Source organism: Pygoscelis adeliae, unplaced genomic scaffold (genome assembly GCF_000699105.1).
Source record: "Pygoscelis adeliae isolate BGI_AS28 unplaced genomic scaffold, ASM69910v1 Scaffold167, whole genome shotgun sequence".
NCBI lineage: Eukaryota > Metazoa > Chordata > Aves > Sphenisciformes > Spheniscidae > Pygoscelis > Pygoscelis adeliae.
Genome location: NW_008825428.1, coordinates 5,830,273 through 5,842,222, shown reverse-complemented (window position 1 = coordinate 5,842,222; position 11,950 = coordinate 5,830,273). Strand labels below are relative to the sequence as shown.

At 34.6% G+C, this 11,950-nt stretch overlaps 1 protein-coding gene across 1 annotated transcript in view; it reads right to left on the bottom strand.

The window, feature by feature from the left end:
* GLRA3 (glycine receptor, alpha 3) overlaps window positions 1–11,711 on the bottom strand; it is a 74,413-nt gene extending 62,702 nt beyond the window's left edge. Inside the window, exons 1-2 of the mRNA XM_009330693.1 lie at window positions 11,588–11,711; window positions 5,023–5,090 (exon numbers count right to left, since the gene is read on the bottom strand). Of these exons, the coding sequence (XP_009328968.1) occupies window positions 5,023–5,090; window positions 11,588–11,672 (153 nt within the window). The 5' untranslated portion in view covers window positions 11,673–11,711. The remainder of the gene's footprint in view (window positions 1–5,022; window positions 5,091–11,587) is intronic.
* Window positions 11,712–11,950: the final 239 nt, after the last annotated feature.

Here is an 11,950-nt window from a genome sequence, read left to right as displayed (position 1 = left end):
CAGCAGGGGGTTTTGCATGGGTTAATCTGGTTGTGGAACAAACTGGACAGCTGCAGACCCACTAGAATTTGAAAAACCTTTGTCTACTCCTGACTCTGTGACCCAGGCTCAGGGTGGCAGAGGCAAGTTTATGATAAACAAAGGATGTTAAATAATCCGCTTTCCAAGCTCATACAATAACAATCTGTTGACTTCTCTGTGCCTTGATAGAAGGGAGTTAATTGTTAAATAGGGGAAAAAAATGAAGTTTTTTTGTAATTTTGAAACTGTAAAGTGGTCTTTATTGCATGTTCACTCATCTGAGATAAAAATTGTGCAATTCTGCCTGTCACTTCAGTATTAACACATTGCTATATCCATTACACAGAATTTTTCAGCATATTTTCACCAAAGGAAGGCATATATTTACTTGTATTTAAGATAATCAACTAAATGATTCATTTAGGAAAAATATTTGGTGAAACTCTTCAGCATTAAGTTTTGCAATGTATATAAGTGAACACTCCTTTCAAGTACTCTATTTAAAGACAGCCTAGAATAGGTAGAATAGAACATAAACAGAAATGCTCACTTGAAGAAAAATGAAGCTAATGAAATTAAAGAGCTGTGACTCGTGAAAGGAGAGTAATTATGATGGCTTAAAAATGTGTTAATGCAGGCTAAAAGCACATTTCATTTGTAAATGTAAGATAACCTCATTAGTGCTGGGAGCACAGAAAGATCTATCACCTGCTTCCTAAAAACATTCAGGATACACAGCTCTTTTCAGACCGAGTCAAGAAATACCCATCAGCAAAAATGTGGCAGGAACAAATAACAGACATATGCTTTTTAATGTGTTAATTGTCTGCACTGTTGTCATTTGCCATTAGGTCTCACAGTGAGTGTCCCTTTCAATGCACTTTTAGCACATGCATTATGCTAAGGATATTAATACATACTTCGTAAATATTGCTGTAAATCTGCATTAAGACCAAAGTGTTGTTCCTGACCTTTAAAACTCAGAAAACCTTGAGGAAGTTGGTCAGTCATATTTGCTAGAATAAAAGGAGGCTTTTTGGTATGGCCTACTACCTGCCCCATAGCCTAACTACTCTGTAGCCTTGGCTTCATGTATTCAGTATTTTATCTCTGAACATTTGTAGTTGAAAATGTTGGCATTGATGAGAGTAATCTCACTCTGTAAGACTGAATATTCTTTTTTTTTTGTTGGTAACTGCCAACAATATGTATGACACTGCTCTTAACAATCAGGAAATCTCTTAGCATTAGGAGATACAGTGCAAATACAAGCTGAGCACAGCTTGAGCTACAAAGAGAAACTCTGTAAGGAACTTTTGAAGGTGTTCTGATAAAACCTGAAATTTAAGTTACAGTGCACCAAAAAGAAAATGATTTGGTTTCCTGTAGGATATGGTTCCGATACTGCCAATACACATTTAACTTTACATGATTTTTAAGGTTATGTGTGCTTAGGTATGTCACTGTTTATCTTAAATAAAAACCTCCAGATGTTAATTTATGTTAATTATGTTATCTTAATTTCATATAATGAAATAGTCGTTTTATTCTGGGCTTCCACATTTTTTTAATCTCCTGCTATTCTTTAAGATTTCTAAATCCTTATGTGAAAAAAAGAATAATAACAACATGTAAAAAAAGAAAGACTGGCCTTTATGTGTGCAAAGCAGTAAGAGTTTTACTTGGCTAGAGGATGAGTGTGAAATCCTCCCTTTGTGAATATCATCGAGACATATACAGATCTGGTACTACCATTTGGCTCAATAACATAGAATGATTGGCAAGGCTGGACCCTAAGTGGTGCCAGTGATGAAAGTTTGGTTTTAATTATGTGATTTACTTTTTTTCTGCCTCCTCAGAACATACATGACATAAATTAAGTTCCTCATATGATCACTTAAAATTACCTAGGTTCAACTAGAATCACAGCTTCCCAGCAAGAGGTGGCATGCCTTTTCCCCACTATGAAGCATCTGATTTGTCTTTTGGGACAAAGAAAAGGAATATGAAATAATTGTAACCTATACTCTAATAAGTTGAAAGAAATGTAAAAAACAAGAGAAAAGAAAGAAAGAACGAACCAGTTTAAAGAGGTGACAAGCTGTAAGTCAAACTAAGCTACTTTTTTGGTTTGGCTCTCTCCTGGCCTGTTAGACCCCGCTGTACAACAGTAAACAGGCCTGGATGGGTTTAAAAGAATCTGCTTGCCCGAAAGCCGATTCCTGCTTCACACTGTAAGTTCCCATTGCACACTGACAAACTCCTCTTCCTTACTGAGAACTATAAAGTCCGGAAATACAAAGTTGGCACCGGGCTATTTTGCAGCCGATCTTGTTTTTTTTTAACCCATTGTTTTTCTGTAACTCTTTACTGTGTTATACATGACCGAGGCAGCAGAGGGAGCTCAAAGATTTTGGTCATCAGTGAGAGACTTGGAGAACCGGAGAGGGAGAAAGAGAGACTGACAGTGCCAAAAACAATTACGACAGTAAAGGACGTGGGTTGATGTACTTGGACTTCTTTAAAGCTAAGAGATTGTATGCATATCCCATTATTCAGCTAGTAGTTTTAAGTACCAGCGAGACTTCAAGGTACCACTGAGTGGCCAGGTTTTATTTTGCACTTGTTGCTTATTTAAACTCTTTTGTTTACAGTTTAGAAAAAAGTATTTATCAAGAATATAAAAGTCCTTTTTTGAGTCTAATACATTGTTCTAATAAGTCCTTCTGTGTGTAAAGATCTAGAATAAATCTGAAGACATAGGTACCTGAATTTTAAGGACTACAGTAAATAAAATTCATAAAATAGTGACAATTGGTAAAACACTGAACTGCAGTGAATTGACTCTTGCTCAACAATGCAGAATTTCAGATTGTAAAATAATGCAAGAGATGTTCTTAATTGTAATTTTAAGATAGAAAGATTTTCATGTTTTTCAGAAGATGTTCATCTTCAGTGTTGGGGAGAAGTAAAGCTAATAAAATACACAAATGAAAGTCCTATCTACACAAAAGCATTGGTTCTGCAAAGGAAAACTTGAGTCTCTGAGAGGTCAACAGCTGCTGACCATAAGCAATTGAACTGTATCAGTGAATACATTTTAAACAGAATACCAACATCGTGAAGGCAGCATTTGTCCTAAGGTCAAGCTTGTGCTTAATTGTCCAGTTTTTGAATGCATATAATTGATAGAATGAAAAACCCTGTGGTTCTAACCAGGTTTGGTATTTTCTATAACATACTACCTGGAACTGTTTGTTACAGATCAGGTTGTAGTCTATCTCGACTGTTTTAACTGGCTTTCAAAGCAACACAGAACAGAATGTAATTTCATTATAAGATAGAAATATTGTACTAACTTACTAAGTTGTACTGAAAGGAAATGTTTATAATTCTATTTTTTTTTGAGAGAAAATACACGAGATTTGAACTCAGGCATCCTCTTCCCAATTTCAGGACAATTTTTTTAAGTGGTAGCAACTTCAGTTTTCTAAATATCCTTTTTTATAGTGATCTAATTGCTGGATCTTTGCACTTTACTGACTCTGTGGTCTGTCTCCTGCTTTGCACCAGATTCACCCATACAGCCATTAAAAAGTAGCTGTGGAACACTATTCTAATCATGCGGGCATCGCTTAAGCCTCTGGTCGAACCTGAATAAAACTCCTTGGATGCCATGTCAATCTGTTTGGCATTTGCAATCTGGCAAGGCGCCCAAATATAAATTAAAGTAATTTTCTACCTGAAAAAAATAATCTGCCTCTTTCAGTAACATATACCACTATGTTCCAAGGCAGGTAAAGATCAGGCAGCTGTGAATATCACTTTGGAGGTAAGGGGCATAAGCATTTGACTTTATGAATTTATGCTATTGATTTCCTAACTACAGGTCCTCGGCTACATTCAAAGATCTCATTTTTGCTCTTACTGGTAATTCAGAAGGATGGCTTTTGCTTAGTATTATTCCTTTATCTTTTTTTTTTTCTTTTTTTTTTTTGGCTATACCAATTATTTTTAGTCTGTGTTCTGTCATTCCAAGTCTGTATCCTGACATCTGAAATTGTTGGGATTTCAGAGTATTTACTATATTTGGATCTTACAAGCTCCCACAGTTCTTCCTTCATCTCTCTATATTTTAACCCTCTCTGTCCCCAAATTACTATGTAACTGTTTTCAAAGTTGTTTATTTGCCTTTCTTCAAAATATGTGAGGCACTTCTATGGAGAAAGAATGCCTATATCTCCTCTCTCACCAAATTTTAATGAGTAAATCTCTGGTCCAAGTTATTAGCATATATGTTTCACCTCTTAAATAAGATTATCAAAGGTTTTTTTTGTCAGTTCACAGTTCAATATCTAGTTTTATTATCTTTAGACTTTGACCTCTCTTTCCCCTTATTTCCTTAAAATCTCCAGTCTTTTTGTACTCTATCTTCTGCCTTTCTTTAATAGACAATTGTAAGTGTAGGTACAAAAAGTGTGCAATCCACTTATATTTACCCCACTCTTAGACTTCATAATGAAATTTTATATATCAGATCACCATTTTAGTTATTCTATTATCTCTGCGCAATAGCTCTATAGAAGAAGGATTTTTTAAATAAAGTATAAATCCCCATATGCATTGTATATAATGAAATTATAAGATATTATTAACAAAGCAACTTAATGAATTGACATTCTTGAGGTTAGAAAGGTGGAACACTATAGAACTAATGCCTATCTAATTGAAAATAATGAGTTCATTACAACTGTCAAATAAAACTTATGGAGAAATAAAAAAAACAACCTTTGGCTTTACTTTTACTTGTGTGTTTGATGGTATAATGATGGATTTTCTGTCAGAAAAAATCAGTTGCCAAATTAAATGTTCTCACTTTCTGTTCTCAGAAGTGGATTTCCTTCTTCATTTAGTTCCAGGTGAAGAGAAGCCCTAGCTAGCTTTTGAGCTCATTGAACATATTTAACTTGAACTTTAAACATTGTTTAAACAACATCTTACCATGGTTGTCTCTGCAATGGATCCAAAGCTGTTTATAAATATGTTGCATGTGACATTAACTGGAGGACCTGCAAAAGAAAAAACACACCAGTCCCTGTTCCAGAATCATTGCTTATTGAGTGACTATGAAATATAAACCATTATGAAACAATGTTTATTGACTTAGAAGGAAATAATGCTACATTCAAAACTCATTTAATGCAAAATCAAATTGAATAATTTCTAATAATTTTCCTTTTGATTTTTCTCAAAGGTACACTACGTGACTGACCAGTTCTAGCAATAAAATAGAAAGTTCATTATAAACTTGCACAGACGATTCTACGCAAAAAAAATCAACATCCCATTTGAAATATATATTTCATATTTTTATGTGCATTTCAGTGAGCTATGTATGTCACTTCTTACAACAATTAGGGAAAAAAGTGACCCTTCTTACTCAAGGCAGCTGCTACTTTTAATGTTGTCTGTCATCACTGGTAACAGAAATACATTATTGTTGCTCTTATCTCTACTGCTTACAGGAACAAATGTGGATAAGAAAGAATGACTGAGATTATATTCTCATTTCTCTTAAATTCACAAAATGGTTAAGAATCCATTTAAACTGAATTTTCCGTTACCATGGGTCTACAGTCAACTATTGTTCTGTCTTACCTTGCATTTGTGAAGCACCAGTAGTGGCAGAGCAGTCATTATGATAACTGAACAATGAATTGTCTCTTCATGGAAAAGGTTTTAAATTACTTCTCTGAAAGTCTTTCTAAAAATGGCATTGTGGTAGAACATGCTAACTTCTCCATTATTTCCTATCAATTTCAGTTTGTGTACAGCAGAAACAAGGTTTTTCCATCACAAAGTTTTTCTGTCACCCTCCTGCACCTTGATATTGTTATATCAATAATCCAGTTCAGCATTGGAGAACCTGATTTCTTTTTGCAGGTGTAAGCAGTCACTCATAATGAAAGATCTATATCTGGAATTTGAGGACTAGTCTTACAAACCCTTATGTAATATTTCTTTTTTAGGGTCACTGAAGTAAGAAGCTGCTCTGCCACTGCTGGTAGTTTGCAAGTAGCAAAATCTAATGTGACCAATGAACTTGACATTAAATACTTGAAGATTCAGAACATCATTAAAAATTCTGCCAACAGGACACAATTTGGAACATCCAGCTTCCTTTCCTCAAGGCAATAATTGTTTTGAAGTACTATATAGCAACTGCAACAAAACATCACTATGTGTACTTCAGTCATTGTAATACGCAAGACTACACCTATGGAGCAGAATTCTCAGGTAAGGCGGTATCACTCTGCAGTCACTTTGACACTATTTTCACTTTGATATTTGGTTAATTATTTAGAGCTGTTGAGCATATCCAATACTTCTTAGAATCCAGTAAAAGCTTGACATTGACAACTCCTGAAAAGGATCAAGGGAAAAAAAAAAACAAACCAGGGGAGATGAACAAAGGCAGAGTCACTAAAAACTGTCACAGAGAAAATTGTACTTTGTAGCTATGTCAGATAATTTGTTTGCCAGGCAGCTTTCCTTTCAAACACTTTCATGTTGTAGTACTTGTCATCATTTCAAATTTGGTGTGATACTATCTTGTTTAAAATAATACTGTGCTTTAAAGTGTAAGTTTTCTGTATCAACAAACATAGTTGCTTTTATAAAGAAAAAGCCCTAAATCACTACAACACTGATGCTTAATTTCAAAAGCAGCATTACAAAAATACAGTTAACAGCTAGTTAAAAAGAGCACAAAAGAAGCTAAAAGCAGCTTGCAAATGGTTTAGACATTACTTAAAGATACTGTGCTGAAAGTAAAAATGAACTTCCCAAAATATGGTCAAAAAGAAGCATAAATGAAGCTGTTAAAACTGGAAGTCATATTCAAACACAGGAACTCAGGCAAGTTGAACATAAATAAAAGACAAGGGAAATATAGAGGTGAAACTCACTAGAGACAGAAAAGCTAACAATGATAACTGTCTGCAAGGCATTAAAAATAGAATCCTGCCAAGATCTGGAAGGTGAAGTCAAGAGAAGATGATTAAGATACAAAACTATCCATGAAAGTGAAGAAGGTCAGAGCAGAAAAACTAAATGAAGTCTTTGTAGCGGCATTTGTCTCTAGTTGCTAGCTTTGTCAAATACTGGAGCCATTCTGACAGAAGATTTGTATGAGGACTGTAGTAGATATTTCAGACTAAGTGAACAGGAACAAACTGACAGGCTGAGGTGATATCAAGCCAGACACTATAAAAATCTTTGCAAAATTGTGGAAATACGAATGACTGTGAGTCAGCTATCACCTGTATGAGTTTTTTTATCAGTGGAAATGTGTACCATGTCCAGCAAGTATAACTTGAATTAAAAAAGAAAAACAGACTCCAGGTATGATGGTGGATGACATTGACAATGAACTTTATTCTTGTAAACCTTACCTCTGTACCAGCCAAACTGGTAGAAATGATGAGAACTCTTATGATTAAGAGATATGGATTAATACTATTTTTGCTGAAATAACATCTCTCAGATCTACTGAAGCTCTCTGAAGGAGTTGATGAGCATGTGGACAAAGGTAACCTAATTAAATAAATATTAATTTTAGCTGTAATATATAATTGATTTAATTAAAATAGCTTATTTGGAGTTTCAAAAACTTTTCAACATATCTTTTGTCAAAGGCTTTTTAAAGATATTAGTCTTGATGAAGTGAGAGACAGTCCTCTTATAGACCTTTTGCTTTAAGGTTATTTAATGTTCGGAAGAAATAACCATTTTTCAACGTGCGAGGTGATTGCTGGTGAGTTCCCCCATGGATCTGCACTGAATACTTGTAGTTTAATATTAATCACCTTGAAAAGAATATCTAGCAATATAACTTTGCTTCTGGTGTAAGATTATTTAGGGTGGTTGTATATACAGCTGACTGCAAGGAGGTGCAGAAAAATCACAAAATACTGAGCTATCAAGCAATGAAATGTTTGACAAAATTCAGTGTCAGTCAAATGCCAAATAATCCTTACTATGCATTCCTACTGATGGGCTCCAAATTAATGATTTCCATGTAGGAAAGAGAGGCTAGATTAATTATGGATGGTTCTCTGGAAGCATGCTCTGTAATCAATAAAGATAGGAGAATGTAAAGAAATACATTAAAAAAATGGACTACCATGCAAGTAGATCATGAACTTCTGTCTTGAATCCTTCAAAATTTCTCCTCTGTCCGCCTCAAAAGGATATATTAGGGAGAAAAGAGATGTCAAGAAGGTAAACAAGGATCACAAATTCTATGAAATGCTGCCACACAAAACCAGCTTAAGTAGAACAGAACTCTTCACCTTGGAAAAGGGATGCGGTAGGGAGCGATATATAAGCATACAATTCTGTAAAGATCAAAAGGAATTAACCTTTTTCCTCCATTTCTTAATATGTCATATGGCAATAAAATCAGTAAAATAGTCACCAAATTCAAAGCAAACAAAAAATGATACTTTTCACTATTCCAAAACATGAAGATTTTATTGCCATAAAATATTGGAAAGGCCAAAAGTATAAACAACTTCCAGAAGTGATCAGAAGAACATATTTATGTAAATTAATTTTTCAGTTAAGTCCTGACTTAAGAAGTTTCTAAACTAATGATTGCTGATTATTGTTTGGTAATACCAGGGCAAAGAACACTTTACACTTTCCTATGTAAATCCCCCAATTTCCACCTTAATAGATTGTTATCAAAGGTTACAATCTGGACTGTATAGATTTAAGAATATAACACCTCTTTTGTATCAGGTTAATTCTGAGCATCTTGAGGCCGTGACAATTTTTACATACAGATTATGTAATTGTGTCCAAATTTGAAAGACAGTGAAGTATTTCCCGTATTTGCAGGAATAGATATAGTCTGGGATGTGGAACAGCTGAGTAAGAGAAGCACCTTGCTATAGGTTTGATGTACTGGAAATAAAAATATTTTGCAACTGGCACAAAGATTTCCCAAGAGTTCTTAATTTTCTGTTTTATTCCATAGCTTAATAAATACCAATAATCTTCTCTATTACTTCTGTTGAACAAGACCAGATATGCAGAATTCCTTATCCAAAAGCAGAGCACTCAGACAAAATATATAATTATGTGTTATTTACCAAGATTAATTATGACTAAAAGATGGTAGTTAAAGATCTTGTCTACATAGGAATTTTATAAGAAGAACAAATGATTTAAAATGATTGTCTGAGTTATCTTATTAGTCCTCATTCTATTTCTTTAAAACTGTTGCCAGATTAAAAACTCAATAAGGCATTAAGCCCCAGCGCTTGTTCTAGGACCCATAAAACTAACCAGAAAGTGGCAAAGTCACTTAAGGAGATACTTATTCTTAGTGATAGATCTGAATTATTCTGGGCATATTTGTTCAAACTGCATAGCTGTCTAGAATATTTAGAATGTGCATTTTTTGAAAAAGAACAATGTCAGATTAGGGTTTGTCTCTTTAAATTTCAATAGTTACAAAACAAGGCTCTAAAACTTTTGAGTTATTCTTTCAAAATGTACTGTATTGAATTTGCTAATCTCTAAACCATCTGCCTATTCTTCACTGTAGCCCCATCAGAAGATTGTGATTGCATGGTGTCCATGACAAGCTCCAAAATCTAATCCCCAAATCAATTGCTAAGCTGTAAGCTCCTCATTTTTAAACACTTGTTTGTAGGACTCCAGGACACTCAAAGAAGAAAGAAGAAAAACTGCAGTGCTTATATTTTGCCTGAGGTCTTTTGCCCAGCACAGCTTTACCTTAGGTTGAAACTGCAGTTTGCATGCTAAAGAGTATACTGTGGCAACGAGTCAAGATAATAAGGAGCAAAAATAATTTAAGAGCTACCGATTTTAGAAATACAGTGTTTTGCATTACTTTGCAAATATTGTTTGATACATTAACCCTCCAGGAAGCCAGGCACTGCAACATTCTTCAGAGTAGTTCTGGCAAGGAAAGTCCAAGGGACTTATTCTGCGTGGTCATCAGGGATATTGATCACTGTTGTAAATCTTTCAGCAGTGTGTTTGAATTTCCGGTGCATGTTTATCATTTTCTGAGAAATATCAGCACGGCTAACTTATTAAAAGCAAAGACTTTCCAGCTGCAGTAAATTCTGGGTAATAAGTTTATATATACAGCACCAACTTTTTATGGCTTACTGGTGAGGAAGACATTTGACAAACTACTTACTTGATCTTTATGAATCAGTCTGGGCAAATTCTGTCAAAAACAGCAAATGGCAATGGCTTTAGAGTCATAACCACCTAAGTTTCTGGGACTTGGAGATGTCAAAAAATTATAAAATTTAGTGCTGAATAAGAATTAAGATGGAAAGGCAGTGACAGATGACTTGGAGGAAGGCCTGTCTACATGAAAGAAAAGTTTTGTAGTAAACATGGAGTAAAACCTGCCTTATAGTGAAACGTTAGAGCTAAGAGAATCTCTTGGACCCAAGAAGATAGGCATAGGAGGAGGCAGCTAAGTCAAAGTAAGAATAATATAATTTTTAATCACAGTAGATTTATTATTTCAAAAAATATTTATATTCTAGAGAATTTAAAAACTGATAACTTGATTTAAAGATTCAGAAAAAGAGTTAAATATAATTCCACTATATTATTGGAACTCTCTGCATTCTAAAAAAAGAAGACTAAACTTCTAAATTTCGCTGATGGCAAAAGTTAGAAGGGGTGGTATTTGTCTGTATAATAGTTTGTATATTTGTATAATAATATAGTTTGTATAATCCTTCATTAAATACTCTACTTCAGCATGCCTGAGTCTGGATAATATGGTTTGTGCTAAGACCCTCGGAAGATGTAATCATTGCATTTGCAAATTTTGGACTTCCAATCTTCCTTGAATCTCCTTTGTCTTGTTTGAATCTCCTTTGTGATAAGTGCATAAAAGGCACACACCAAGAGACAATTCCAGGTGTTGAGAACCTGCAGTTTCAGTGGAGAACTGAGAACAGGGAAAGGAACAAGAGGAAAGATAGTCCCTTTTGCCACTTCGAAGCAGAACTGGGGCACAGGAGTGAGGAACCTAATGTCACAGGAGAATTTGTTGATAGATTCAGTAACTAAGATAAGCTCTCTTGAGTTTGACTCTGATGGTCATGTCATTAACACACTCTTCCTTTTGGCTTGTCTTTCACAGAACTTGCTTTCTGGACTGCTTCGGGCTATGGTAGTCCAAGGTGAGAATTTGAATCCATTAACAAGCATTTCAGAAACAAACAAACAAACAAACAAAAACAACAACACCTATTAGACAATTCAAATCTAGTGATAAGCTATATTTTCAAAAGGTCTGCATTTGGGCAGCTGTGAAAGTGACAGGAATAGAGCATACTGCTACTGAAATGAACTGTCATAGCAAAGAAAGGCAAAAGAAGGCACTTTTTTTTTTCCCAGTGAGTGTACTTCTTCATTTTCATATTTGTTCCAGAAACTGCATTTCTGTGAGAAGAAATACTGAAATACTGAAAACCTGAAAGTTTAGGTTTGAAATTACCTTTGAAATTTGGTCTGATCCTTGCATCGTAGCCTGACATCCTACCCATTAGCTTATCCAGGAAATCAGATGGCGACATTGGCATGCTACGAGATCTTGCACTGTCTGTTTCCTTTGTGGCTACCAAGCTAACAGCAAGGAAAAACAAACAAACAAAAAAACCAGAACAAAACATTTTGTTAGAGATTTTGTTAGGGAAACTTTAATTTTACACAGTCAATCACTTAGTTAATTCTTGTATGAACGGGAAAATAGCAAAGCTAATATTGCCTTTCAAGCTAGTTTATGCTTCAAAAATAGTTGTAGCAAAGAAATGGAAACAGTAAGTTCTTTTTATATCTGTCATTTTATATGCAAATTTTA